At 39.9% G+C, this 27,374-nt stretch overlaps 1 protein-coding gene across 2 annotated transcripts in view; it reads right to left on the bottom strand.

Moving 5' to 3' along the window:
• Positions 1–26,684, bottom strand: part of RNF217 (ring finger protein 217) — a 127,907-nt gene extending 101,223 nt beyond the window's left edge. The window contains exon 1 of one of the 2 annotated variants that reach the window (XM_067702199.1): positions 25,244–26,684. In XM_067702199.1, the coding sequence (XP_067558300.1) occupies positions 25,244–26,119 (876 nt within the window). In that variant the 5' untranslated portion in view covers positions 26,120–26,684. The remainder of the gene's footprint in view (positions 1–25,243) is intronic. The other variant, XM_067702198.1, reaches the window with a different exon arrangement.
• Between the last annotated feature and the right edge of the window lie 690 nt (positions 26,685–27,374).

A 27,374-nucleotide genomic window follows, 5' to 3' on the forward strand; every position in this document is an offset into this window, starting at 1 on the left:
ACAGAAATTTCATATTTCAAAATTCATTTCAGTCAGTCACAAAGGACCACATATTGTATGATTCTATTTACATGAAATATCCAGAATAAGCAAATCTATACAGGCAGAAAGTAGATTAATGGTTTCTTAGAACAGGGAGGGATGTCGAGGGGGCAGGGAGTGACTGCTAATGGGTGTGGGATTTCTTTAAGAGAGAACTAAAATGTTCTAAAATTAGATAGTAGTAATGGTTTTACAACCCTGTGAATATACTAAATAACATTTAATTATACACTTTAAATAGGTGAACTGTATGATATGTGAAGTACATTTCAATAAAAATGTTTTTAAAAATCCATTTAATTGTGCATCAAGGAGCTTCCACCCAACCTTTGATTGGAAGTAATCAATTTGCAACGTAATGACATTCCAAATGCAAATAAAGAGAAAAATCTACTAAATCCTATAAAGGACTTCCAAAGATAAACAGAATATATATACAGGCCAGTAGCTTGATACCAGTGTTTGACAATGCCTATCTGTGTGAAAAGACATTTTAAAGATGAAATATGTAAAATCTCAAGACAGATCAACATTGACAGAAGACTTATTTGCAATTAATACTGATGATAGGGGACACTAACTTTGAACCCCAATTAAGCAAACTGTTATCCCAAAAGAAAAATTCTATTCTTTTTTTTTTTTTTTGCAGTACACAGGCCTCTCACCATTGTGGCCTCTCCCATTGCGGAGCACAGGCTCCGGACACGCAGGCTCAGCGGCCATGGCTCACGGGCCCAGCCGCTTCGTGACATGTGGGATCTTCCTGGACCGGGGCACGTGCATCGGCAGGCAGACTCTCAACCACTGCACCACCAGGGAAGCCCCAAAAATTCTATTCTTATTAGTAGATCTGTATTACATATAAAAAATCCTCTATTATTTTTATTTTTAAGTTTGTCAATAAAAATGTGGAAATTTGTTTTATATTCTTGGAAGTTCTTACATAATATTCTTGAATTTGTCTCTTGGCCTGCAAAACCTAAAATATTTACTATGTAGCCCTTTACTGAAAATATTTGTCAACTAATGATATGGAAGAAAGAAGATACAGATGTTGGAAAATCGTTTTGAGAAAGCAAAAAAGGGGAGTTCTTATACCACTGGAGAGACTTAATTCAGCCTTTAAAAAAATCTATTAGAAATGATTAGGTACAATGACCTAGCATGAAGGTAGGACTTACAATAATCAAAACAGATCACAGCAAAGGTCAAAGACAACTGGGGGAAGAAATCAATGGTGGAAGCCATGCATACAATATCTTTGTAAAATTCGAAGGATATGTGAGATCAGTAGTTGAAAATAATATCAAAGAAAGTTTGTGGTCTGATGGCTGTCCCCCTTTTCTGCTAACCACAAAACTGTATCTTTCTAAATGTGAAAAAAATATGCCAACATGGCAATACCCAGAAACAAGGTCAAAAAAGAAGGTAAGGCATTTATAGAAGTAGTGATCTTCAGCTTTATAAAAAGAGATAGTTTAAGATCAAGAATAATGTCAACTTGGCAGTGAAGACAGATGTGTACTTCCACTTAGACGAGAAATTGAGAATTATGCTCCTTTAATGGAGATGATTATTTCTACTTTTGTAACCTATCTAGAATTCATTTTAAAAAATGAAAGAACTGAAAGCAGAGAAGAGTGGAAGATACAGTTTTCATTAAAAACATGGTGAATAATTATGGACTATCATCCATAACTTCTATCAGAGACGTCTCCAGAGCTTTTGCAAATGCACAGTCGACAGTGGTAGGGCAAGAGACCCAAGAGGGTGAGTTTAAACCCAATTATCTCTATGGTGATACCCTACACTGTATTTTGTAGATGTGTGCTATCTACTAAAAAAGTGCTAGTTTGGTCCCTGCAGTGAGCCACAGCCACCCACCACCTCTGCAGGATACCCTCCAATACTAGCAGCCGTGTGGCCGACAGGGTCTTGGTGCTCCAGCCTGGGGTCAGGCCTGAGCCTCTGAGGAGAGAGAGCTGAGTTCAGGACATTTGACTGCCAGAGACCTCCCGGCCTCACATAATATCAATCGGTGAGAGCTCTCCCAAGATTTCCATCTCAATGCTAACAAGCTATGCATCAATGCTAGTAATGGATTAAATGCTCTAGCCAAAAGACAGAGACGGGCTGAACGGCTATGAAAACAAGACCTGCATATATGCTGTCCACAAGAGACCCACTTCAGACCTAGGGACACATACAGACTGAAAGTGAGGATATGGAAAAAGATATTCCATGCACATGGGTATCAAAAGAAAGCTGGAGTAGCAATTCTCATATCAGACAAAATAGACTTTAAAATAAAGTCTATTATAAAAGACAAAGAAGGACACTACATTATGATCTAGGGATCAATCCAAGAAGAAGATATAACAATTGTAAATATTTATGCACCCAATACAGGAGCACCTCAATACGTAAGGCAAATGCTAACAGCCATAAAAGGAGAAATCGACAGTAACACAATCATAGTAGGGGACATTAACACCCTACTTTTACCAATGGACAGATCATCCAAAATGAAAATAAAAAAGGAAACACAAGCTTTAAATGATATGTTAAACTAGATGGACTTAATTGATTTTTATAGGACATTCCATCCAAAAACAACAGAATACACTTTCTTCTCAAGTGCTCATGGAACATTCTCCAGAATAGATCATATCCTGGGTCACAAATTAAGCCTTGGTAAATTTAAAAAATTGAAATAGTATCAAGTATCTTTCTGACCACGCTATGAGAGTAGACATCAATTACAGGAAAAAAACTGTAAAAAATACAAACACATGGAGGCTAAACAATATGCTACTAAATAACCAAGAGATCACTGAAGAAATCAAAGAGGAAATCAAAAAACACCTAGAAACAAATGACAATGAAAACACGATGACCCAATACCTCTGGGATGCAGCAAAAGCAGTTCTAAGAGGGAAGTTTATAGCAATACAATCCTATCTCAAGGAACAAGGAAAATCTCAAATAAACAACCTAACCTTACACTTAAAGCAATTAGAGAAAGAAAAACAATAAAAACCCGCAAGTTAGCAAAAGGAAAGAAATCATAAAGATCAGATCAGAAATAAGTGAAAAAGAAATGAAGGAAATGATAATAAAGATCAATAAAAATAAAAGCTGGTTCTTTGAGAAGATAAACAAAATTGATAAACCACTAGTCAGACTCATCAAGAAAAAAAGGGAGAAGACTCAAATCAACAGAATTAGAAATGAAAAAGCCGAAGTAACAACTGACCCTGCAGAAATACAAAGGATCATGAGAGATTACTAAGCAACGATATGCCAATAAAATGGACAACCTGGAAGAAATGGACAAATTCTTAGAAAAGCACAACCCTCTGAGACTGAACCAGGAAGAAATAGAAAATATAAACAAACCAATCACAAGCACTGAAATTGAAACTGTGATCAAAAATCTTCCAACAAACAAAAGCCCAGGACCAGATGGATTCACAGGTGAATTCTATCAAACGTTTAGAGAAGAGCTAACACCTATCCTTCTCAGAATCTTCCAAAATATAGCAGAGGGAGGAACACTCCCAAACTCATTCTACAAGGCCACCATAACCCTGATACCAAAACCAGACAAAGATGTCACAAAAAAAGGAAATTATAGGCCAATGTCACTGATGAATACAGATGCAAAAATCCTCAATAAAATACTAGCAAACAGAATCCAAAAGCACATTAAAAGGATCATACACGATGATCAAGTGGGGTTTATCCTGGGAATGCAAGGATTCTTCAATATTTGCAAATCAATCAATGTGATATACCATATTAACAAACTGAAGGATAAAAACCATATGATCATTTCAGTAGATGCAGAAAAAGCTTTTGACAAAATTCAACACCCATTTATGATAAAAACTCTCCAGAAAATAGGCACAGAGGGAACTTATCTCAACATAATCAAGGCCGCGTATGACAAACCAACAGCGAACATCATTCTCAATAGTGAAAAACTGAAGCCATTCCCTCTAAAATCAGGTACAAGACAAGGATGCCCACTCTCACCACTATTATTCAACATAGTTTTGGAAGTTTTAGCCACAGCCATCAGAGAAGAAAAAGAAATAACAGGAATCCAAATTGGGAAAAGGAAAAGTAATGCTGTCACTGTTTGCAGATGACATGATACTATACATAGAGAATCCTAAAGATGCTATCAGAAAACTACTAGAGCTAATCAATGAATCTGGCAAAGTTGCAGGATACAAAATTAATGCACAGAAATCTCTGGCGTTCCTATACACTAATGATGAAAAATCTGAAAGAGAAATTAAGGAAACACTCCCATTTACCATTGCAACAAACAGAATAAAATACCTAGGAATAAACCTAAGGAGACAAAAGACCTGTATGCAGATAACTATAAGACACTGATGATAGAAATTAAAGATAATACAAACAGATGGAGCAATATACCATGCTCTTCATTTGGAAGAATCAACATTGCAAAAATGACTATACTACCCAAAGCAAACTACAGCTTCAGTGCACTGCCTATCAAACTACCAATGGCATTTTTCACAGAACTAGAACAACAAATTTCACCATTTGTATGGAAACACAAAAGACCCTGAGTAGGCAAAGCAACCTCGAGAAAGAAAAATGGAGCTGGAGGAATCAGGCTCCCTGACTTCAGACTATACTACAAAGCTACAGTAATCAAGACTGTATGGTACTGGCACAAAAACAGAAATATAGATCAATGGGACAGGAGAGAAAGCCCAGAGATAAACCCATGCACATATGGTCACCTCATCTTTGATAAAGGAGGCAAGAATGTACAATGGAGAATAGACAGCCTGTTTAATAAGCAGTGCTGGGAAAACTGGACAGCTACATGTAAAAAAATGAAATTAGAACACTCCCTAACACCATACACAAAAATAAACTCAAAATGGATTAAAGACGTAAATTAAGTCCAGACACTATAAAACTCTTAAAAGAAAACATAGGAAGAACACTCTTTGACATAAATCACAGCAAGATCCTTTTTGACCCACCCCCTAGAGAAATGGAAATACAAACAAAAATAAACAAATGGGACCTAATGAAACTTAAGAACTTTTGCACAGCAAAGGAAACCATAAACAAGATGAAAAGACACCTCTCAGAATGGGAGAAGATATTTGCAAACGAAGCAACTGCCAAAGGATTAATCTCCAAAATATACAAGCAGCCCATGCAGCTCCATATCAAAAAAAAAACCACCCAATCCAAAAATGGGCAGAAGACCTAAATAGACATTTCTCCAAAGAAGATATACAGATTGCCAACAAACACTTGAAAGGATGTTCAACATCACTAATCATTAGAGAAATGCCAATCCAAACTACAATGAGGTATCACCTCACACCATCAGAATGGCCATCAACAAAAAATCTACAAACAATAAATGCTGGGGAGGGTGTGGAGAAAAGGGAACCCTCTTGCACTGTTGGTGGGAATGTAATTTGATACAGCCACTATGGAGAACATTATGGAGGTTCCTTAAAAAACTAAAAACAGAACTACCATATGACCCAGCAATCCCTGTACTGGGCATATACCCTGAGAAAACCATAATTCAAAAAGAGTTATGTACCACAATGTTCATTACAGCACTATTTACAATAGCCAGGACATGGAAGCAACCTCCGTGTCCATCGACAGATGAACGGATAAAGAAGATGTGGCATATATATACAATGGAATATTACTCAGCCATAAAGAGAAACAAAATTGAGTTATTTGTAGTGAGGTGGATGGACCTAGAGACTGTCATACAGAGTGAAGTAAGTCAGAAAGAGAAAAACAAATACCTTATGCTAACACACATATATGGACTATAAAGAAAAAAATGCTTCTGATGAACCTAGGGGCAGGACAGGAATAAAGACGCAGACGCAGAGAATGCACTTGAGGACATGGGGAGGGGGAAGGGTAAGTTGGGACGAAGTGAGAGAGTAGCACTGACATATATACACTACCAAATGTAAAATAGATAGCTGGTGGGAAGCAGCTTCATTGCACAGGGAGATCAGCTCGGTGGTTTGTGACCATCTAGAGGGGTAGGATAGGGAGGGCGAGAGGTAGATGCAAGAGGGAGGGGATATATGTATGTGTATAGTTGATTCACTTTGTTATACAGCAGTAACTAACACAACAATGTAAAGCAATTATACTCTAATAAAGATGTTAAAAAACAAATTATCACAGTAAAAGAAAAGTGCTAGTTTACTTACAAAATAAACCTATATTACCTGTCACCAGGGATGCCATAAGAGGACAATGATTACAGAATACTAGAGCTAGAAGAAATCTTGGCAATTATAGTATTCATATTCCTGAGTGTTTAAAATGAACTTAAAAAATAAAAAATATCAACCAAATTTTAAAAAGTAGATTAATGTAACATACATGTTTTCACAACACCCATTATTAACAAATGCTAACATTTTATCATTCTGCTTCCTATTTTTTATACAAAAAGATAGAACATTACAGATAAAAAGTACTTACCATTCTTCTCTCCTGCTGCAGAATTATGCACTCTTATAAATCTGGCTTATGTTTATTTTTTAATACTACACTAAAAACATATCTTTGAACAACATATCATGACTTTATATGTTTTTTAAAATTTCATTGCATTGAAACTGCTTGAATTCTGAAATTTGGTTGGTTTTTACTTAATATTGCATTTTCAGTATCTATATTTATGTTAATACATATAGAGAGATTTAGTTGATCAAGTTTAAGTGCAGTTGAATAGTGTACTTATGAATATACTAGAATTCACTCATCCATTTCCTAATGATAGAAATTTGCTTCCAATTTTTCAACTATTATAAATAATGTTGCAATACATACCTTGTACATACCTCTCACATATGTGCAAGAGTTTTTTGGGGAACAAGCAATGTCTAAACGTCCCTTTGCCCCATATCCTAACCAGCACTTGGTTTGCATCAGACTTTCTGATCTTGCCATTTTTAAGATCAAAATGTTATCTTGTTTTGTTGTTGCTAATTTGTGTTTTCCTCATTAGTATAAATTGTAATGCGTCTTAATAATGAGTATGAACTTTTTTGTATACATTTACTGGCCATTTATGTCATTAAACTTTGCATTTTCCAAGAGTAACTAGTCTTTTTCTTATTGATTTCTAAGAGTTCTTCTGTATAACAGATAATAATTCTTTATGACTTGTATATTTTATTTTATTTTATTTTATTTATTTATTTTTTTGCGGTACGCGGGCCTCTCACTGTTGTGGCCTCCCCCGTTGCGGAGCACAGGCTCTGGATGCGCAGGCTCAGCGGCCATGCCTCACAGGCCTAGCCGCTTCATGGCATGTGGGATCTTCCCGGACCTAGGCACGAACCCGTGTCCCCTGCATCGGCAGGCAGACTCTCAACCACTGCGCCACCAGGGAAGCCCTATGACTTGTATATTTTAGAAAATGATATTTGCAGGATGTGAATTGACTTTAACCCTAATTTATAGTATCATTTTCCTCCCTCAGAGATTTTTCACTTAGATTGAAACTTCTTACTTTTAATTTTAATGAATGTATTTTCCTCACCTATTGAAATTATTGTATGGTTTCTCTCCTTCAATCTATTAATGTGATAAATAATATGAAATAGATCTCTCAATGTTAAATAAAGCATTTTGCATTCCTGAGATAATTGATCATGATGTAATTGTGGTTTTTAAAAATGCATTTGCTGGATTTTATTTGCTAGCATTTAGTTAGGATTTTAAAAATTAATGTAAATGATGTAAATGGGACTACAATCTCCTTTTCCTTACTCTTATATTTGTATTCTCCCAGTCTGCCTTTATTTATCAAGCTCATATGAGCTTCATAATATAAACATTTTACAATGTGTAAAGGTTTCACATACATCATCCCATTAATTAACTTTTCTAATAGTCATAGGCTTATAATATAGCAAAGATTGAAACTCAAATATTCTAACTCTAGACTTCCTTTTTACTGGTCCAGTAAGAAGCACTACATTTGAAATAGGTCCACAAAGCACTGCAGGAGATTAATTAATTAATTAATCGGTCTACTAGGGGTGAAAGGTCACTATTATGTTCACCCCCACACACACAAAAGTGAGGGTTAGTATTTTTTACTGGTCATCTCTGTTCACATAAGTGTATGACTGAAAAGAAGGTAGCTTTGATACATAGATATCTACCTCGAATTAGATGACCTCTAAGGTTCTTTCCAGTAGTGAGAGGTTAGGACATAAATCCATTAAACCACCAGTCAGGCTCTAAATTTACACTTGTCCTGCTCATATTCCATCCACTACCTCAATCTTCTACTTATTGTGCCTTCCTCTGTACACTAAATAGACTGAATATTCCACATATTCATATCTAGCCCATATCTTGGTTATCATAAATACGAACACCAGAATTTGTCTTTAGCTCCCAAGATGTGAAAATCTTTCAAAGTTAGTAGCTCTAAAACCTTTTTTGGGTAATGGTCTAAAAACCAGTAAATGTTATTAACCTAATTACAAGAGAAAATGGATTTTGCATAGGATCTCAGGGCATTTATAACCCTTCTGAAGACAATCCATGAACTATTATGACTACCAAGTTAAGAACCCCTATTTGGAAAAAGGGATGCTGAAGTGATGTTGAACAGAAAATGCATAGAAAGCTTTTCTTTTCCTTTAAAACAAAGTACTCTCTAAAGTGGCCCTTCCACTCTGACAGTTATATCTGTTTCTTCCCTTTTCTCACCAGACAACAAACCTGCAAGCCAAGGAAGGATGAATGACTTCCCTTTACAGTTCTTCAATCTTATTCAAAGAAAACATTTGAGTAATACAAACCCATTTTCATTCTTCTCACCAGAAACTGAGTAAATAACTTTCACATACTATAAAGTCATCAACTTTTGACACTTTCTCTTTACAAATTTATCAATGGTATACCCAAGGTGACCTGGTAAACAAGTGTTTGCATACCATATAGAAATTTTTAAAGTCTTGAGAGAGTAGGTATGTAGGTAAAACAATTTTTTGTTTTCAAGTAGAATCTACCATAGCATCATATATAAATAGATTATTAATGATAAATAGTCTACAAGATGGCAATGGTTATAAATTATTATGTGAAATGTGTTTATACAAAATGCAATGCAGGAATATATATATTTTGGTGGTTGGGGATAGGGTTTTGACTATGGAATTTTTGAAATATCAACCACATTTTTTGCTATGGAAAATATCAAAGTATCTATAAAGTGAGATAAACATTGAAAAAATATCTTATATCACCTCATGAACTAGCTTTTATTTTTTAATAAAATCGATACTTCTGGGACCTCCCTGGTGGTGCAGTGGTTAAGAACCCACCTGCCAATGCAGGGGACACAGGTTCGATCTCTGGCCCATGAAGATCCCACATGCCGCAGAGCAACTAAGCTCGTGCACCACAACTACTCAAGCCCGTACGCCTAGAACCTGTGCTCCACAACAAGAGAAGCCACCGCAGTGAGAAACCCGCGCACCGCAACAAAGAATAGCCCCCATTCTTCACAACTAGAGAAAGGCTGCCGCAGCAACGAAGACCCAATGCAGCCAAAAATAAATAAATAAAAATTTTAAAAACACAAATTAATTGTTTAAAAAATAAATAAAATAGGTACTTCCAAGAAAATATGTTAAAGTGTTGGGATACAAAATTAAATCCCATTCACATTTATAGAGGAAAAATAATGAACTGACTTTGAAATGAGTTGTTCTTGACAAGAAGATTAATACAGAGGGAAAAAAAGAGCTAAATTCTTTGCAAACAATTTAAATGAAGTATTACAAACGTAATGGATGTTCTAAACATAAACTATAAAGTCCAACTTTTCTAGCTACTTAAATTTTTCTCAAATTGTTTTATAAACAAAGTACTCCTAGATGCTACCCAGTATCTGTGATTGCTCACACTACCTAATTTGAAAATATTTTAAATTTAGTAAACACTACTGGTCTTTAAATCACTTTTATCCAGCGGCGTTACATGGCAAGACAACTGAAAAACCTGTCATGATACAAATGCATAAGGTTTATATTCTTCTAAAATTTACACAACCCACACATGGAACAAACCTATTTTAAAGATAAATACTTGAGGTTTTCTCATAAATACTTTAAAAAATCGATATTTTATTACCTCCAACTGAAATATTACTGGTTCTATGATGAATAATAGAATGTAATTAGAGGAAACACTTCAGGACTCTGAAATAAACAAACGAGGGTTCATAGGAGAGAGGGGAAACTCAGTTACTCAGCATAAAATCAACAAAGCAAATCTTTGTTTAAGTAATTACTTTATCAGTGTACCCTTACTAAAAACAAAGAAAAGGACAACCACAGTCAAAATAAAACAGCCACTGTACAGTTAAGCCATGACCCCAGGGCCTTTCCCATTAAAGGTAGAGGAAGTGGAACTGACACCCAAATAGAATACTGTTACAAAAACAAGAATTAGGAGTAAGAGAGTGTAATAAAGTAAGAATTAATTGAGGAAGCAAAGGACAATCATTCAAAACAATGCAAAACCATAAGGACAAGAAATGAATAGAGTTATGAAATAATCCTAACTTCCTCTCAGAACTTACTGGTGGACCAGTGAGACCTTCGCCATCTGTGAGAAGGGGAGGGTGGGAGTTCCTATTTGTTTTAAGTAATGACATAAGCAAACTGTTGAGCATAAAATGAGGAAAGACTAAGAACGGCAAATTGCAAAAAAGTAGGTAGCAGAAAATAGCTCAACTTCTTTGATAAATTGATTCTGACAATCAGTAAAATAACAACTATGGACACCTATTCAAAAGATGTTTTCATATTTTTCGGTCAGTGATTTTCTACATGGTGTCTCTGGAACCAAACAATTAAAACCAAACAAACAAACCCATTGCAGACAGACAAAATGCAAGAGGGAATCAAGCTGAACAGAGGTTGATCATACACTGCTTGAAAGATAAAGACGGCAGCTGGTCCAGAGTTATACAACATGGACCTCTGAACATTAAAGGCTGCAAGAACTGGCAGGACATTCTGCTAGACCAAAGGTAAAGCACTCCCTGCACCTTTTAAAACCAAAAGCCCAATAAGTGATAGGACAGGAGACAGAACCATTTCCACACTAGCGCAGACCACTGTCATCTCTGCCCTGGACTGCTGCAGACGCCTCCTAACCCTTTTCCCTGCTTCTCTTCCTGCCACCTCACCCCTCAAACACAGTTTATTCTCCACACTGAAGCCAGGCTCTTTTCGGAGCATTAATTATCATTTGACAGCTCTACTAAATTTTCCAATGGCTTATTATTACAGTTGGAATAAAGTACCAATTCCACAGAGGGGCATCACAGCTGTACGTGATCTGACCCACATCTCCCTCAATAAGCCATCTCCGACCAGGCTCCCTCCGTTCCCTGTTCTTGAAACACAGCACACCCGTGGGTCTAGCTTTGCAGAGTGATGCTCTGTCCAGCTGCCTGTGGTGCTCTGCTCTGTACTGAGGCCTCTGTTCCACAGACTCCTGCTCACCATTCAGCTCTCACCTCTTTACCTGTATTTGCATACTGTCCTTCCCAGCCCCTCTCTCTAGCCATGGTGACTTGCACGCCCTCCCTCTCTATTTCCACAAATGTAATTTTTTTTTTTTCTTTTTGCGGTACGCGGGCCTCTCACCGTTGTGGCCTCTCCGGTTGCGGAGCACAGGCTCCAGATGTGCAGGCTCAGTGGCCATGGCTCACGGGCTTAGCCGCTCCGCGGCATGTGGGATCTTCCCGGACCAGGGCACGAACCCGTGTCCCCTGCATCGGCAGACGGACTCTCAACCACTGCACCACCAGGGAAGCCCCACAAATGTAATTTTGAGTGTGTATGTGTGCTTGCTCACCCCACCTCACTTGGAGACACGCCCCACCCCTAACTCCCTTCTCCTACTCCCCCTGTACATCAACAACCACTTTTTAGATACTAGCCAAGTTCCAGCTTTTTCTACTCCGATAAACACAGCTTTCTCTTCCCAGAGCCACTTAAGTCAACAATCAGCATCACACAATGTAATTATAAACTTTCCCTAATATTTGCTGGACAGCTTACTTTTCATCTATTGAATTTCTAAACTCGCTGAGGATGGATCATAGACTACACTGTCTCTTATCATAGTGATCAGCATAGCTCTAAACAAATATTTTGTGCTCTGTAAATGTTTTTAAGAGAATAAGAATGCTCTAGTTCCCCCTCCCCTTTGATTCCCTTAAACCTATTGAGTACTAGAGAACAGATCTTCTACAGTGTGACTACAGTGAAAGAAAGGAAAGTCTTGTCCACTTGAAAAGATTTCTCTATATAAAGGTCTCTGCAACTCACTAATTATCTAGTAGAACTTTTTTGGTCGTGTGTTTTTCCAGAAGTGGTGATGAGATGATTAATAGTAATCCTTCCATCTTGTCTCAGCTACAGTCTTATGAGCAGAAGCATACACTTTATATGTGACTGTGCAGGGTTAAGGGTAGGGTTATGGTCCCAGATCAGTGTCCTTAACCAGCCTGTGATGAGACCTCCTGCTTTACCTTGACCTCATTAGCACCCTGAGCAAACCAACAAGGTTTTGTCCAATCCATCTAGACTATAACAAGCCAAAAGAATCCAAAAGTTGCAGTGATTTTTTTAACATCTGAATCTTATTGTATTAATGATACAAAACATCTTATCATCACTAATAGAATGAATAATAATTGTGAAAGCAATGTGTTAGAACCAGCTTTCTTATTTTTAAAAATCTTTGTTCAGCATTTAGTGACACTGAGTCTCTAAGGTCTATGTTCAATTTATTTTGATATATTGCTTGAAAAAGCACCACACATAGACACAAGAGAGGCAAAACAAAACAAAACAAAAAAACGCTGTTGCCTGGGCTTACTAAATCATTATACTTATTTTTACATCTCATCTACCAAGTATTCAAAGATTGTTGATGAAATTCAGCTAGTAGATGTACATCTTCCCTAATGTCAATCAACTATTCTTGCAGCTGATCATAAAGTGCTATTTTTTAAACAAGTGGGTCAAAACTCTCTGAAGCAATTCATTTGCGTAATTTTCAAGCAAGATTGAAAATTCTATTTCCAAATTTTGTAAGTTTGTAGTGATTTTTGAAGAGAAAAGTATATCTGGACAAACAGTATTTTTCAGAAATCCTAAAACCTAAAAAAAAAAAAAAAAAAGGAAGCAAACTCTTGGGAAAAGAATTACTATTGTTTCAAATATTTTCTTTTCAAGCATTCCTCTAAACTCTCCCTTTATCCTAAGGGTGAAGCCCTCAGTGACTCACAAAGTGACATATTAAAAACTAACAACAGAAAAAAGGTAAGCTCAAGGGACATCTATTTTAGGTTGATTCAAACTAAACCTGAAATACATGAATTTACCTGAATGACTATACTCAGATTTTTACAAATCAAGATCAGCAAATAATCTTCTTGTAACACACAAATAAACTTGAGACGTTCACACACACACACACACACACACACACACACACACACACAGAGTTTTAACGTAAAGCACCAGCACACTGAACACACAGAGTATTTCTTTTACTTTTAGGAGCCTATTATTTTCAAAATGTTTCTTTCACAAACAAACAATCTTGAGGAGGAAAAATGGTAATATAAGAAAAAAAAACACTAAAGTTAATAGTAAGACTAGTTAAAAGCAGGATTAAATTAGAACTCTTGGGATTGCACCTATCATTTCCCACCAAGGGCATCTCTAGCAGAAGAATAAAAACCCCCCTACTCTCTACGGAACTAATGAAAGAAACTCACTTTCCCTACCGAGGTCATATGCTCATACAAACATGGTACACTAAGATCTAGCCATATCCAAGTCATTTCTGATTTGACCCAACAGCTCTACTTAGACTTAAACTAATAATAAACTAAACTGTAAACATTAGGAAAAATGGCATTATCAAAGGAAACAAAACACTAGTGAAACACTATGATCAATTGTTTTATTTTACCTGCTGTTTTAAATTGTTAAGCAACCAGAGGAAAAAGCTGCGGTGATCTAACTTGCCTCTTACATCTTGGAGATTCAGGAACACTGAATATGTCCAATAATCAAGTGAGGAAATAAGGCAAGAATCAACACCACAAAAAGGGAAGTAATTTGCTAGGTAGCCTATAATTAGCCTCTGAATCTTACAGTAGAGAATATCATTGAGGCAAACAGCTTAGAAAGATTTAAAACGGGATCAGTCATTCACATGAATGCATAAGCACAGAATTTAGTTACCTCAGCTGGGGGAAAAGAAAAAGACCCACCATAAAAGCAATACACCTCCTTTGTTTCAGGGTGCACATATCCTCAACAAGGAAGAGATTTCTGAGCACAACACATTTGGTTCTGGAAACGCAAGGCTTACTTATTTGAGAGGACGCTAATCAAATGATAAAACCAGCCAAATTGGAATATCATAAACAATAAAAAACCAACAGTGGGTCAATTTAACAAAGGTTAACTAGGGTGGTTAATTCTTAGGTATCATTAAATATAATATAATTTCTGTATAGAATATCCCTGGACTACAAAAACTATCTGTTACATCAACTCTCTTTATTCAGCAAGGTATTCAATCTTTTCAAATAATATTTTAACCTCTAATGAAGCTAAAGTTTTGATATAATGGAAATTACATTATGTAGAATAATTTTAAGTGGTGTTAATAATTAGAAGCTGACCCTGATCTCAAGATATTTCAGTTACAATGGAATTATCTAAAATATTTAATTTTAAAAGGGAACAACTTTTATGTAAGCTTTACTTAAAACTAAATGAAGCTTTATTGTTAAATTATTCAAGGATAAAAAAACCCCACAACACCAAAGGAGAAAATCAATATAGTGATATGAATAGGAAATATATAATTAAATGATTGAAAAGACATGAAATTTAAAAAAAAACAAATTAAAATTCAGGCTCAAAACCTTTACTACCTAAATTCACAACATTCCTGATTTTTGTCTGAAGTAGTGTGGTGGATTAAAAATATGGCCCCAAATTCTTTTACATGTTCACAAAAAAAGTTGAGGTCTAAGTCTCTTCCCCTTGAATCTAGGCAGCCTATGACTGCTTTGCCCAGGTGATGCTGAGTGACTTCCAAAGTTAAGTCAGAAAAGATCACGCAGCTTCCACTTGGCTTACTTGAGACTCTTGCCCCAGAGGAAGCCAGCCTCCATGTAAGAAGCCCACTTCCCTGAGACTATCTTGCTGTCAAGGCCACATGTAGGCACTTCTGTACACAGCTGCAGCTGAGTATCCTGACAAAGGCCAGCCAGCATCAGCTGACAGCCAAGTGAGCAAGCTGACATCTGACTACAACTGCATGAGAAGCCCCAAGTGTGAACTGACCAGCTGAGCCCTTCCCAAATTCCTGACCCACATGCCATGATCAAAAAAAAAAAAAAAAATGGTTGTCTTAAGTTCCCAGGTTCCGGAGGAATTTGTTAAGCAGAAGACATAGTAACCAGAATAGGTTTTATAATTAAAGAAGCATTTCAGTGATAGGTGGGATGCCACGATAAAGACTCAGGCCATAGCATTCTGTTGCATTAAAAATTTAAATCTATTGTGAAATAAAATATCAAAAATTCAGCTTCAAAATCCTACCTTATTTTTCCTACCAACCTAAACTTACTATAATTTACTGTCAATCATTCACTCAGTCTTTTAACAAATACTTATTGAGCACCTATTCCATTCTGGGCTTCATGCTAAATGCTAGTTATAAAAGCAGCTCAAATAATAGTGGGGAAGGGGAGATAATTAATCAAACATCAAATAATCACACAAACATATAATTACAAAAGGGGATAAAGATACAATGGCTGCAGAGTAAAAAGGACTCTAAAAGCATAAACGGCAGGAATGATTCAGTCTGGAGACTCAAGGATGGCTGACATCTGAAAGAAGAGGAAAATTAACAGAGAGAAGGCTACACGCCTGATACACGTCTGATATAGAGCTGGAGGGACAAAGAGACTGAAGAGAGCAGAGGCCAAACCTCATCATCAGTGTTATGAACTGGAATCTTTTTGTGCAATGGGAAGGTCTTGTAGGTGTTTAAGCAAGATAATGAAATGTTGAGATTTTCATTTTAAATACCACCTTGGCTATCTATTCTCATACTCTGTATATTGACAACTAGCATCTGATTTATTAATTATTTATAGACTACGTAAGTCCACTACACAAATACTCATTTCATGTGTACAATATGCCAAGAGCTAAGAAATCAATCCAAAAAAATGAATAAGATTTCTGCATGCATCAAGCTTTACAGTCTAATGGGAGTATAGAGCAGGAAACAGGTGATTTAAATATAGTGAAATGAGAAGAATCTTATAGTGAGTCAAAGCGTTGTCACAGAATATAGAAAGGATGCTTAATCCAGATATAGGGGGTCAAGAAGAATTCTCAAAGGAAGAAATGGCTAAGCTAAGACTAGAAGAATGAATCAGTGTGAAAGAGGCAAACAGAGTTTGGGGGAGTGTGGGAAAAAAACTAGCCCCCCCCCCAAGACAGAACCTAATGTCACTAAACTAAAGGATCATAATTAAGAGAGTCATAGAGTGCTCAAGGAACAAAAAGAAGTTTAATATGGCTAAAGGCTTAGGGAGGCACTTGATGAGAAACAAAGTTAAGAGTGGTAAACAGGAGTTAGATCACTCAGGCACATGTAAATCATGTTTAGATTCTATTCTACAAGCAACAGCAGACTGAAAGGCAAAGAAGGGGAACGCTAAGACCAGTCGTGCATTTTATAAGACAATGCTGACTGTAGTGTGAAGGACAGACTGGAAATGGTCAAGATTGGAGCACTAGGACCAAGCAGGAAGCTGTGGCTGGAATCCAGGAGAGAAATGGTGGAGGCCTCAGCAAATGCCAGTAGAAATGAAGAAAAGTAGAGTTGAGAAAATATAAAAATAATTTCAGGATGTAGAACTGAAAGAACTAGGTGATTAGTTAGATCTGGGGGGTGAGGGAGAGGAAGAATTCAGGGACGATGCCCAAGTTTCTGGCCTGGGTATAACTGATGGAAACACGGAAGCCCAAAGGAAGGGCAAAGCTTTAGGGGTGTGGGAAGGAAGAGGAGGAAAGGGAGATTTCATCCCGAGAGGTTTAAGGTGGCTGTGGTACATGCAGGTGGCAATGTCGAGGAGACAAACAGCTACCTGGTACTGCAGGTGAGAAGAGTCATCCAGGCTAGAGACAAAGATTTGGAAGTCAAGAGCATATAGGTGTTACCTAAAACCATGGGAGTGGACGACATGACCCCACTACTAGTACACAGTGTGAGGAGAGGAGAGAGAGGGTTTAATATAGGACCATGTAGACACCAACATTAAGAGATGGTAACATAAGAAAAAGCTCAAACGGAAACAAAAGGAATGGCCAAGAGAATCAGGAAGAAAACGTCCCGTTTTCTGCCATTAAAACTTAATAGTAAGTCAAGTCATAGCTCCTCTACACTCCTCTTGATTTTCGTACACGACGATGAGGCTGACTTTGGTAGAAATCTTCCTCTGGATCTAAATTTGGGCAAGAGACTTCCACTTCCTCAAAACATGTAATTAAGTTTCTTCTTGGACTGGAAGACTTGTGATTCTGTACAATATGGATATAAACTTAAAAGAAAAATGAAATAAATATATATTTAACCTATAAATAAGATAATAAATGCAAAGACTGTAAAAAGACCTTGGGTTTTAGAGCCAAATCCTGAATTGAAATCCCACCTTTGCCATTTCCTAGCTGTGTGATTTAGGGCGAGTTATTTAATCTCTCTAACCTTGAGTTTCCTCACATAACATTCTGCTACCTACAGTACAGAAATTGAGCTGTTCCTGTTTTCTTGAACCCATTCTAATCAGAAAGCCAACCCCACCAGTGCCAATGAAAACAGCACTGTTCACACTTACAAATAATCTCCTTGTTGGGAAATCCAGTGGTCAATTTTAATCTTTATCCTGCTGAAACTATCGGAAGCATTAGACAAAAATGATTACTCTTTCCTTTTTAAAACATCACCTTTGTTTGGTCTTTGGGTAACTACTCTGCCTTGGTTTTCTTCTTGCCTATCTGGCCCTCTCCCTTTCAGACTTTTTGCTGGTTCTTTCATACATCCCAGACTTTATATATCAGCAAACACTGGTAGGCCCAGACTCAGTCCTCAATCCTTCCCTATCAACTATCATGCCCCAGGTGACCTCATCTGGTCTCATGGCTTTAAATATCACCTATATGTCAAAAATATTCAAATTTACATCTTCTGTTAAGATCGCTCTGCTGAATGCCACACACCAACTGCCTATTCAACATCCTTTCATGAATGTCTAAATACCTTTTCAAACTTAGCATGAACTCCTGATTCTCCTTAAAACTAGTCCTCCTACAGTATTAGTATTCCTCACCTTATTAAATGACAAACCCATTCTTCTAATTGCTTGGGCTCAAAACCTGAGTCATCCTGGACTCTTTTTTCTCTCATCCCACACCCAATCATCAGCACATTCTGCCAGCTCTATTGTCACAATATATTCAAAATTCCACCAGTGCAAACCATATTCACCTCTATCACCCTAGTCTGAACTGTCACACCTCCCCTCTGGCTTACTGCCATCGTCTTCTAACTGGTCTTTTTACTTCCATTCTTGACTCCCATAGTATATTGTCCACAGAGAGCCAGAGTACTTTCTCATAAAGGTAAAGTCATATCTGATTAGCTTAAAATCATCTTACAGCTTCCGATCTCATTCAGAGGAAACGCAAATTCTCTATGGCCTTAAAGCCCTTTCCGATCAGCTTTTCCCACTCTTCCTGCTGGTTTCTTCTTATCGCTCACCACCTCATTCCCTATGCTTCAGCCGCATGGATCTTTTTGCCATTCCTGGAACCCCCCCAAGTATGCTCCTGTCTCTGGAACTTTATACTTGCTGTTCCCTTAGATATCCTCATGGTTTGCTCTCTCACGGCCGTCAGAAAGATCTCTGCTCAAAAGTCACCTTGTAAAATAAACCCTCCCTGACAACTCCTAAAAACACTATAAATATATAAAGAAAAACCTCCTCCCCAATATTTCTTATCACCCGTCCCTTGTTTTTCTTTCTCTATAGCCCTTATTATCTCCTAATATACTAAATAATTTACTTATTTTATTATCAACCTCTCCCCAGCCTAGTATATAAACTCCATGGAGTAAGGGGCTTTATCTGTTACTGTTCTCTGTATCCCCAACACCTCCAACAGCGTTTCATATGTAATAAGTATTTAATATGTAAGGGAATTAAAATTAAATAATGAAATGTGTAAAAATGCTTGGAATATAGATGTTCAATTAATGGTAGTTATTATTTGTGGAAACTCAAGTGTAATTACCCAAAATTGATAGGGCAAATAGTACTGATAACATTGAAAGAGAATATTATTCTAGGAATTTATTGTCCTGCAGACACTGAATTTTTGTTTTAAGACAGAACTTGATTTGGGAAGGTTCATTTCGTTTATCACATAAAACCCTTCTGACACTGAATTTAAACAAAAAAAACCAATTCTTTGAAAGTATCATAACTTTCAAGATTTGCCACATTGTCATGAATGATCCAAAACAAACAGCAAAATTATGTTTTCTTTTAAGCAAAGGTAATAAATATTTTGAAAGAAGCAAAGTATTAACTAATATTCTATTTATCACAATTACAAAGAACTCTGAGAAATATGTTTATTAAGAAAAAAGTAATGAGTGGATTTATTACTTTGAAATAAACATAATAGGAGGAATAGTAATATGCTTACTAAAAGGTTAACTGGTATTCCAGAATCGGCTTAAGAAAATCCTCCCAGAAAGGAAGCAGAAGAGGGGAGACCCACAGCTGTCTGAAAACTTAAAGAAAAGCTTACTTATGCTTGGAAGACAAAGCTTGGAAGAAACACTGCCAACTAGTCTCTAAGATGGCTCCTTGGGGGCATTTAATACATTTAAAGATTATCTCATGGTCCTTGCCACACAGGTACTCAATAAATGTTTGTTAAATGCGTAAATGGTATATTAACAAATGAAAAAGTTAATTATAGGAAATTATGACTCAAGTATCTGTCTACAACCCCATCACAAACTCTTAATGAAAAGCTGGGAGCTGAAGTCCTAACGTTCTCCTTTTGCCGTCTCTCATATGAGGAGTAAGGAAGAGCCTTCAAGTGTAAACGCTGAGCTCTATCTACTCTAGGAGAAAAAAGAAAAAATCACCACTGTAAAGGTTTCAGTTGACGCATGAGGTAAGTAGTACTAGTCATGTTATTTGAGATCTTGTAGGCAATGGAGCACAATGCAGGGTTTCTCCACGTGGCGTCGTCATCTCCAGATGCTGGAAGCGACGGGAAGGAAGACACCCAGGCAGTGCCTGGACCAGGTCCTGCTGGCCCAGAGATGAGCCCCTGATAGGGGATTGATTCCTCTGCAGAAATAAAGTGCTACTTAAAATCAAATTTTGAAAAGTAAGAGAAAAAAGAAATTATTAAAGAGAAATGAAGAAATTATTAAACGAGATATCATTAAAGAGTCAGAAGAGGAAAATAAGTAAGTGCATGAGTCAGGAAGGTATAAAAGCAAATGTTACCACAGCCCCCCAATACACACACACACACACACACACACACACACACACACACACACACACTCATTCTGTACACACAAAAAAAGCTTACATATGCCTGAATTCTCACTTTTCAAATTCCCAGAGTGATTTAACAGAGTTCAGTCTCTTTTATTCTTCACATTTTTAAGACTACCAAAATCACACCTGGCATGATAGGATCTGTAAATCACCTGTGTGAAGACGGCTGCATGCAAACTCCATATTGAACAGGACAGATTCTAAAACTACCCAGGTTGTTTTAAGGTTTAAAGGGAAAAAGTAGGTTACACTTTTACCCATAAAAGTCTGGATGACTCAGAGTTTAATAATAGGATACAGAAGCTTTCATCCCTAGGTCACTGATTCGAGGGTGACTATGGTAGACAGTCATTCTAGGACATTACCATCTAGCAGCTGTTTTGTTCACAAACTGCAGAAGAAATGTGTTGCTTGTCTCTATTAATACTCATTTGACAGGTGTATACATTCCAAGTCAGCATCTGCCAATCGCGAGCACTTTGAAGCAGAGTGATGAAAGCGGCAACAGCCCTTACCTTTAGAAAGCCCTTAGGATGCCCAATTCTCTTCTTTCTTTACGTAAAGGACTAAATATTAATATTTCGCATCATAACAGATTTTACTGTCTCAAAGCAAAATCATAAAAGAAAGATACCTGTGGAGGATTTTTTGAAATGAGCGCAATATCATTCTATGAAACAAGGAAAGCAACAATCTTTCCTCCTAGAAAACGTGGTAAAGGCCAAACCAGCTGAGGTCAGTACTCAGAATGGCCCTGCGACCTGCAGGAGACTGCAGACATCCCCGGGACTGTGCGCTCTAAGCCATGGTCATACGTGCACACACAGCTTACTAGGAAACGTACTTCTAAAATTTATGTACCAAAGATTTATGTACCCAGGCAACACAAACCAGTTAAACTCCCACTATCTCCGTCATGGTACTCTACAGCCTTTAAGTAACTCCCCTATGTAAGTGCCAAAGATTATAATGTATCAGTTCAGTCCTTCACCATGGCAACTGGAAACTGGATGATACCCATCGGCCAGTAAAGTCATTCCACTAAGAAGGATTCTCCAACAGCCCCAGTCACAGTGATAACTGAAGAAGAATTATGTTTTGAAAAACTAAAACTATTATTTTTAAAACACAGTATGGAGGTATTTGAGTCACCACCCTGCTATGTCTGCACTGAAATAATGAAGACACCTATCTATCAGCCTTTGCCACATATTCAGTCCACGGCACTAATGGAAATAAGATTTATGATCTAAAAACCTGCATTCCTGTCTTCCAACTTTGTACCTTCTTTGAAAGAACTCAGCATCTCCTTTTAGAAGAATATTAATTTAACCAGGCAATATTCCAACTCACATTTAGTATGCATTTTTAATGTCTGCATAAAATGCTTAACAGGGACTCTGCTTTGTTTTCTTAAATGATGTTAAATAATACACTATTTGGCACAGATCCAAAAGATGAAAAAGTCACTAATAACTTTTTATTTCAAATATATCATTTTACTTTAAAAGGTCTTAAAAGAGTCTTGCACGTTCAAGCTTGACAGATTTACTTCTGTCAAAACCAAAATGCCTTATAAAATGAGAAAGAGGGCACTCTCCATGCCCTTTGACCTGGTTCAGTAATGCAACAAAACAGTTGATTTGTTGTCAAACTAGGCCTGCAGTTTGATTTTGTTTTGCTTTAGAATTGGTGTGTCATTACAGATCATGGTCTGCAATCCCATTTCATTGATGAGGAAATTAAGACACAGAGAGGTTAAGTGATGTGGAAACACAGACTCTAAGTAGAAGGGACCTAATCATTAACACAGACCAGAATTATAACCACAGGCCTAGTTTTATCCAAGTGAAAGAAATGCCATTTTTGTATAAGCTGAAAGTTTGTTTAAAAACTCTTTAATTCTAAGTTTAATAACAAACTTAGCAAACCTATTATTTTTGTCTACTTTAAGTCTTTGTCTTTTGTCTTAAACATCGAGAATCTCAGAGTAGAATTCAGTGCTCAAGCAGATCACCTCCTTCTAGCCGTGGTTTCTGGGGGCAGTTTCATCCTCTCTTTGTCGCTCAGCTCTTCATAAACTCAATAACTAATTAGTTGAGCATCTGTATGTGTCAGACAACATTCTAGGTGCTAAAGCCACAGTAGGGAATAAATCATGTGAAAACTCCTGTCTTCATGGAAATCAACTGCATAAGTACAAGGCAGAATATTTTTATCACTAGGGAGAAAATAAATAGCTGGAAAGGAGATCTAGAGTGGGGGGTGAGGCTCAACTTTGGGTGACCACCAAACAGGTGGTCAGTGAAGGTCACACAGGTGACATCTGCATACAGACCTGAGAGGGAGAAGGGGAAGGAGTAAGCAAGGGAATGGGGGGTGGGGGGAACTCCAGGGGGATAGTCCAGGCTCAAGGAACAATACACACAAAGCCCTGAAGTGGAAGCATGCCTGGCCTGCATGATTCATCTTTTTGTTGTTGTTTATTATTTCAAATAAAGTGTATTTTTTCTTTATTGAAATTCTGCCAAATACTTCAGAAGAAGGTCAGGAACATACATACAATCCTAAATACTGCCGACAACCTTCAGATACTACGTTACTTCAGAGGAGCTTTTCCCAGTTGTGCATGGCAATGATTCTTCACTCACCTTGCCACCCTCCACTCCCCACCCCTATTCCTTCTCTTTCTCCACTGGAAATCAAAACACTGACTTCCTAAAACTAACTTATGGTGGCAAAAAAAATTTTGCTTTGGGGAAAGGGCCCACCTTAAAGGAATCAAACTGCAGAGTACCCCAACCTATAATGACCACCTCCCTTGAATTTCTAAACCCACTGCATCTGTATCCAGCCCTTAAGAGGAAGTGCTACATGATATTGTTACTCCGCTTACATCTTATTATATGCTACCTTGCATTGTTCTTGTGTACACACCTTGTATACACAGCAGGGGACTTCCTTGGAGCAGGGCCCATACCTTGGGAATGTCTGAATCCCACCACAGGGCTTTGCACATGGATGGCACCGGTATCTGTTGGGCTGTTTGACAGTGATGTCATAGAAACTGACATGATAGGCAGCAGGCTTTCCTCCTTTTTCAAGCATCTGTCTGCCGATAACGCATGAAAGAGACATCATAGTCTCTCACAGGCGTTTGGATAATCTCAGCCATCTTGGCCAAGTCACTGTTTGTGTAACATTCCATTCTGTCTAAATTCCCCTTTGCGTTTGCCGTTGGGCACGTTACACACTTTCAGTCTAGACACAAGCATGGATTAGCCACAATACACAGAGCAACTGCACCATGTGAAATCCTCTTCAGTCCGCTTCAGCCAATGTTATTCAACACTATTATGGGAAAGGATACCAACATGAAACTACCAGACACAGGGGCTATAAAACCCTGTCCATACAGTCTAGCCGGACAAACAGACACATATGGAACAACCTCAGTGCATGCAAGACATGCAGAAGTATTTTGAAAGTATACAAGCAGTGGCCTGGAGGGTGAGGTAAGGCTTCACGGAAAAGTTGGCACCTGAACAGCCAGAGTTTTGAAAGATGAATAGGCGTCGGAGAATCAGACATGGGATCAAAGGGCATTCCGGATTGTGCAAAACACTGGCAGAAACATAACAGACTGAAAACTGCGGGAAGGACGCATTCACCACCAGGGAAGGAAAGCCGGTCTACTGCACTCTTAAACTTTCCAAGAAAAAAAACAAGTTTTCAAATAAGGAGCTGAGGAGGAAAGTTTCACCAGCACTTGTTTTGTTAAGCCTCTTAGCCTTGCTTTGCTTTGTTTCGCTCTTTCTGTTTTGTTCCCTCTCAGAGAAATAAAGCACTCTGCTGGCATAAAACTTCAGTGAGAAAAAGTACTTCAACTTAACTGAGAAAAAGGAAACTGAAAAGCGGACCAGGGCCAAGGAATAAATAAATTAGTAACACTTTTTCTGGATTATCTAAATGGAGCAAAATTTCAAATTCGGTATCATTCATTGCAACTCTTCTCTCCACCAACTCAATACATATTTATTTTCTGCCCACTATTTGTTAGTTTCTGGGATACCAGGCCTCTGAGGCACTCTCATTGCCCTCCTCTTTGAGCAAGCTCCTTGCCTGCAATCTAATAAAAGAAATAGCAGAAGGCAATTCACTTGTACCCTGTTCCTTCTATGGTTGCCAATCAAAGCTCGAAGCTCAAGCAGAGTTAAATTCCAGTCAAGTTAACCAGCGAAGACAAACACACTTAAACCAACAACCGAGATGTAAGAAACTGACAGAGGTCCTCCATAAGGGTGTTCATCACCTCTTCCTGTGAGCAGGGAGCTGGCGAGCTGGACTTCCTGGCCAGTGATTTGGAATGCTGAATGGGGGACAGGGGAGGGACAGAGGGGCTGAGGTTACCTGGGAGCTCAGGTAGACTTTGAGGCACTCCTCGCACACGGCCTTCTTGCAGCAGGGCAAGGGCTTGATGGGCTTGTCTTCCAGGCACACCCGGCACATCAGCACCATGAGGGGCGCATAGGGATCCCCGACCCCACCCAGGCCAGAGTAGGGTGGAGCTCCCAGCAGGCTGGGCACGGAGAACGGCTCGGGCGCCAGGTAGAACTCCAGCTCGATGCTGCCGCCGTCGGGGGACAGGGTGTCCGCTGGGAGCGACAGCCGGGGGCTGGGGAAGGAGGAGGGGGTGCTGGGAGGGTTGGTCACCGGCGGAGCCCGGGGTGGCGACGCGGGCAGCGAGAGCCGCTCCGCCGAGGGGACCTCGGTCAGGTCGTTCTCCACGCAGAACACGGAGCAGAAGACTTGTCTCTTGGCGGGGGGCGGGCGCCGCTGGCCCAGCACGTCCAGGACCAGTCCGTCTGGGGCCCCGACGCGGGTCCGGGGCTCCGGCTGCTCGCCGGGGGGCGCCTCCTGCTGTTCATCCCCTCTCTCGCTTCGGTCCCTCGCTTCCTCCTCCTCCTTTGCCAGCTGCTGTTGCAAAGCCTGGGGGTTGAGGGGCCCGGTGTAGGCCAGTCCTGCGGGCTGCGCCGGTGCCTGGTTCTTCTTCCAGCTCGGGGCCCCCCGGCTTCTCGCGGGCTCCGGGACGCTCGTGTCCGCGCAGCCCGAGTCGCTTCCGCAGCTGTCGCCGCTCGGCTCGGCGGAGGAGGCGCGCGGCCCGGGCGCCCCGGTGCTGTCCCCCGGCGGCCTCGGGGGCTCGGGGTGGCCCGTGGCGCCGCCAGGGGGGGTCCGCGCCTCCAGAGGCCCGCCGCTGCCGCTCACCGTGCTCTGCTCCTCGCCCATAGCCGCCCGCGGCCGAAGCCGCCGCCGCCCATCCAGCCGCCGGGACCCCCACCCGGCGCCGGCGGGCAGCGGGGGCAGCGGCTCGGCTCGACTCGCGGCTCCGCTTCTGCTTCCGGGTCCCTCCTCCGGGGCTGGGACGCCCCGAGCTCCCTCAGGGGAGCCCGTGCTCCCGGGCGGCGGCGCTCGGGGAGCCCGGCCCGGCCCGCTGCTCCTCCTCCTCCTCCTCCTCGTCCTCCTGGTTCTCCCGCGCGGCCGGGCACCGCCTCGGGGGCGCCGAGGGCCGCTCGCTCTGGCCGCCGGCGCGCCCGCCCCACATGCAGGTCGGGGCGGCGCCGCGGCCCCCGGGAGCCCCTGGAGGGACAGAAGGGTCCGGAGGGAGGAGGCCGTCAGTCCCGCGCCATCGCCGGTCCCCGCTGGGGGCCGGGCGGCCGGAGGGCGGTGGTCAAAGGGTCGAGGGGCCTGTGGCGCCGCCGCGGCGCGCACCAGGAGGGGCAGCCGGAGCGCGAGCCAGCCGCCGCGGCCCCTGGGGGAGAGGCCGGAGCGCGCGACCTCCCGCTCCCGCTCCTCGCGCTTCACCTAGCGCCCTCCTCACCGCCCCTCACCCCACCCCTTTGGCACACACCTCCCCACACGTACACACGCGCGCGGGCACCGCGCACTCACTCACGCACACCCCGAGTGGGTGTGATCTCAGACCAGGATGCGCTCTCGCCCCCGGGGTTCACGCTCGGCCTCCACTAAACCCTCCAGAGCCGGCAGGCTGCCCTTCGGGCTACGCTTTGAGCAGAACTTCCTACAAAACTCCTCTTTACTGAAAGCTAGAACTAGAAAACCCTGGCTAGTTAGGATTTTGGTTTCGCTTGTTTCTCTTGCGTTCGTCCAATTTTAAATCCTCCAAAGAGGGAGTTCAGAGAATTAACGCTAGGAATTATTAGTTCAAAATGCTGTGTATACAACTCTCTGCTCTCTGCTTAATGAGGTAGGAAGGATGTTTGAAACCCACAAAAGTGCCAAAAAGCACGTTTAACCTACTCCTTTAACTAGAATCCTTATGAGAGCTGGTAAATAATGAATTTAAGATTTATCCCCCTTTCCTCCTTTTCGATGTCCTCATAGGAACTTTTTTTTTTGTTTTAACCCTTTGAATATTCCAAAATGGGTAGCATTAAGGTAGTAAGATGGTCTGGCCTAATTAATAAACCGGATCGTTGGAAATCATGAAAAGTTTCATTAGCACAACCATATTTATCCCCAA

Source organism: Pseudorca crassidens, chromosome 13 (assembly GCF_039906515.1).
Source record: "Pseudorca crassidens isolate mPseCra1 chromosome 13, mPseCra1.hap1, whole genome shotgun sequence".
Classification (NCBI taxonomy): domain Eukaryota; kingdom Metazoa; phylum Chordata; class Mammalia; order Artiodactyla; family Delphinidae; genus Pseudorca; species Pseudorca crassidens.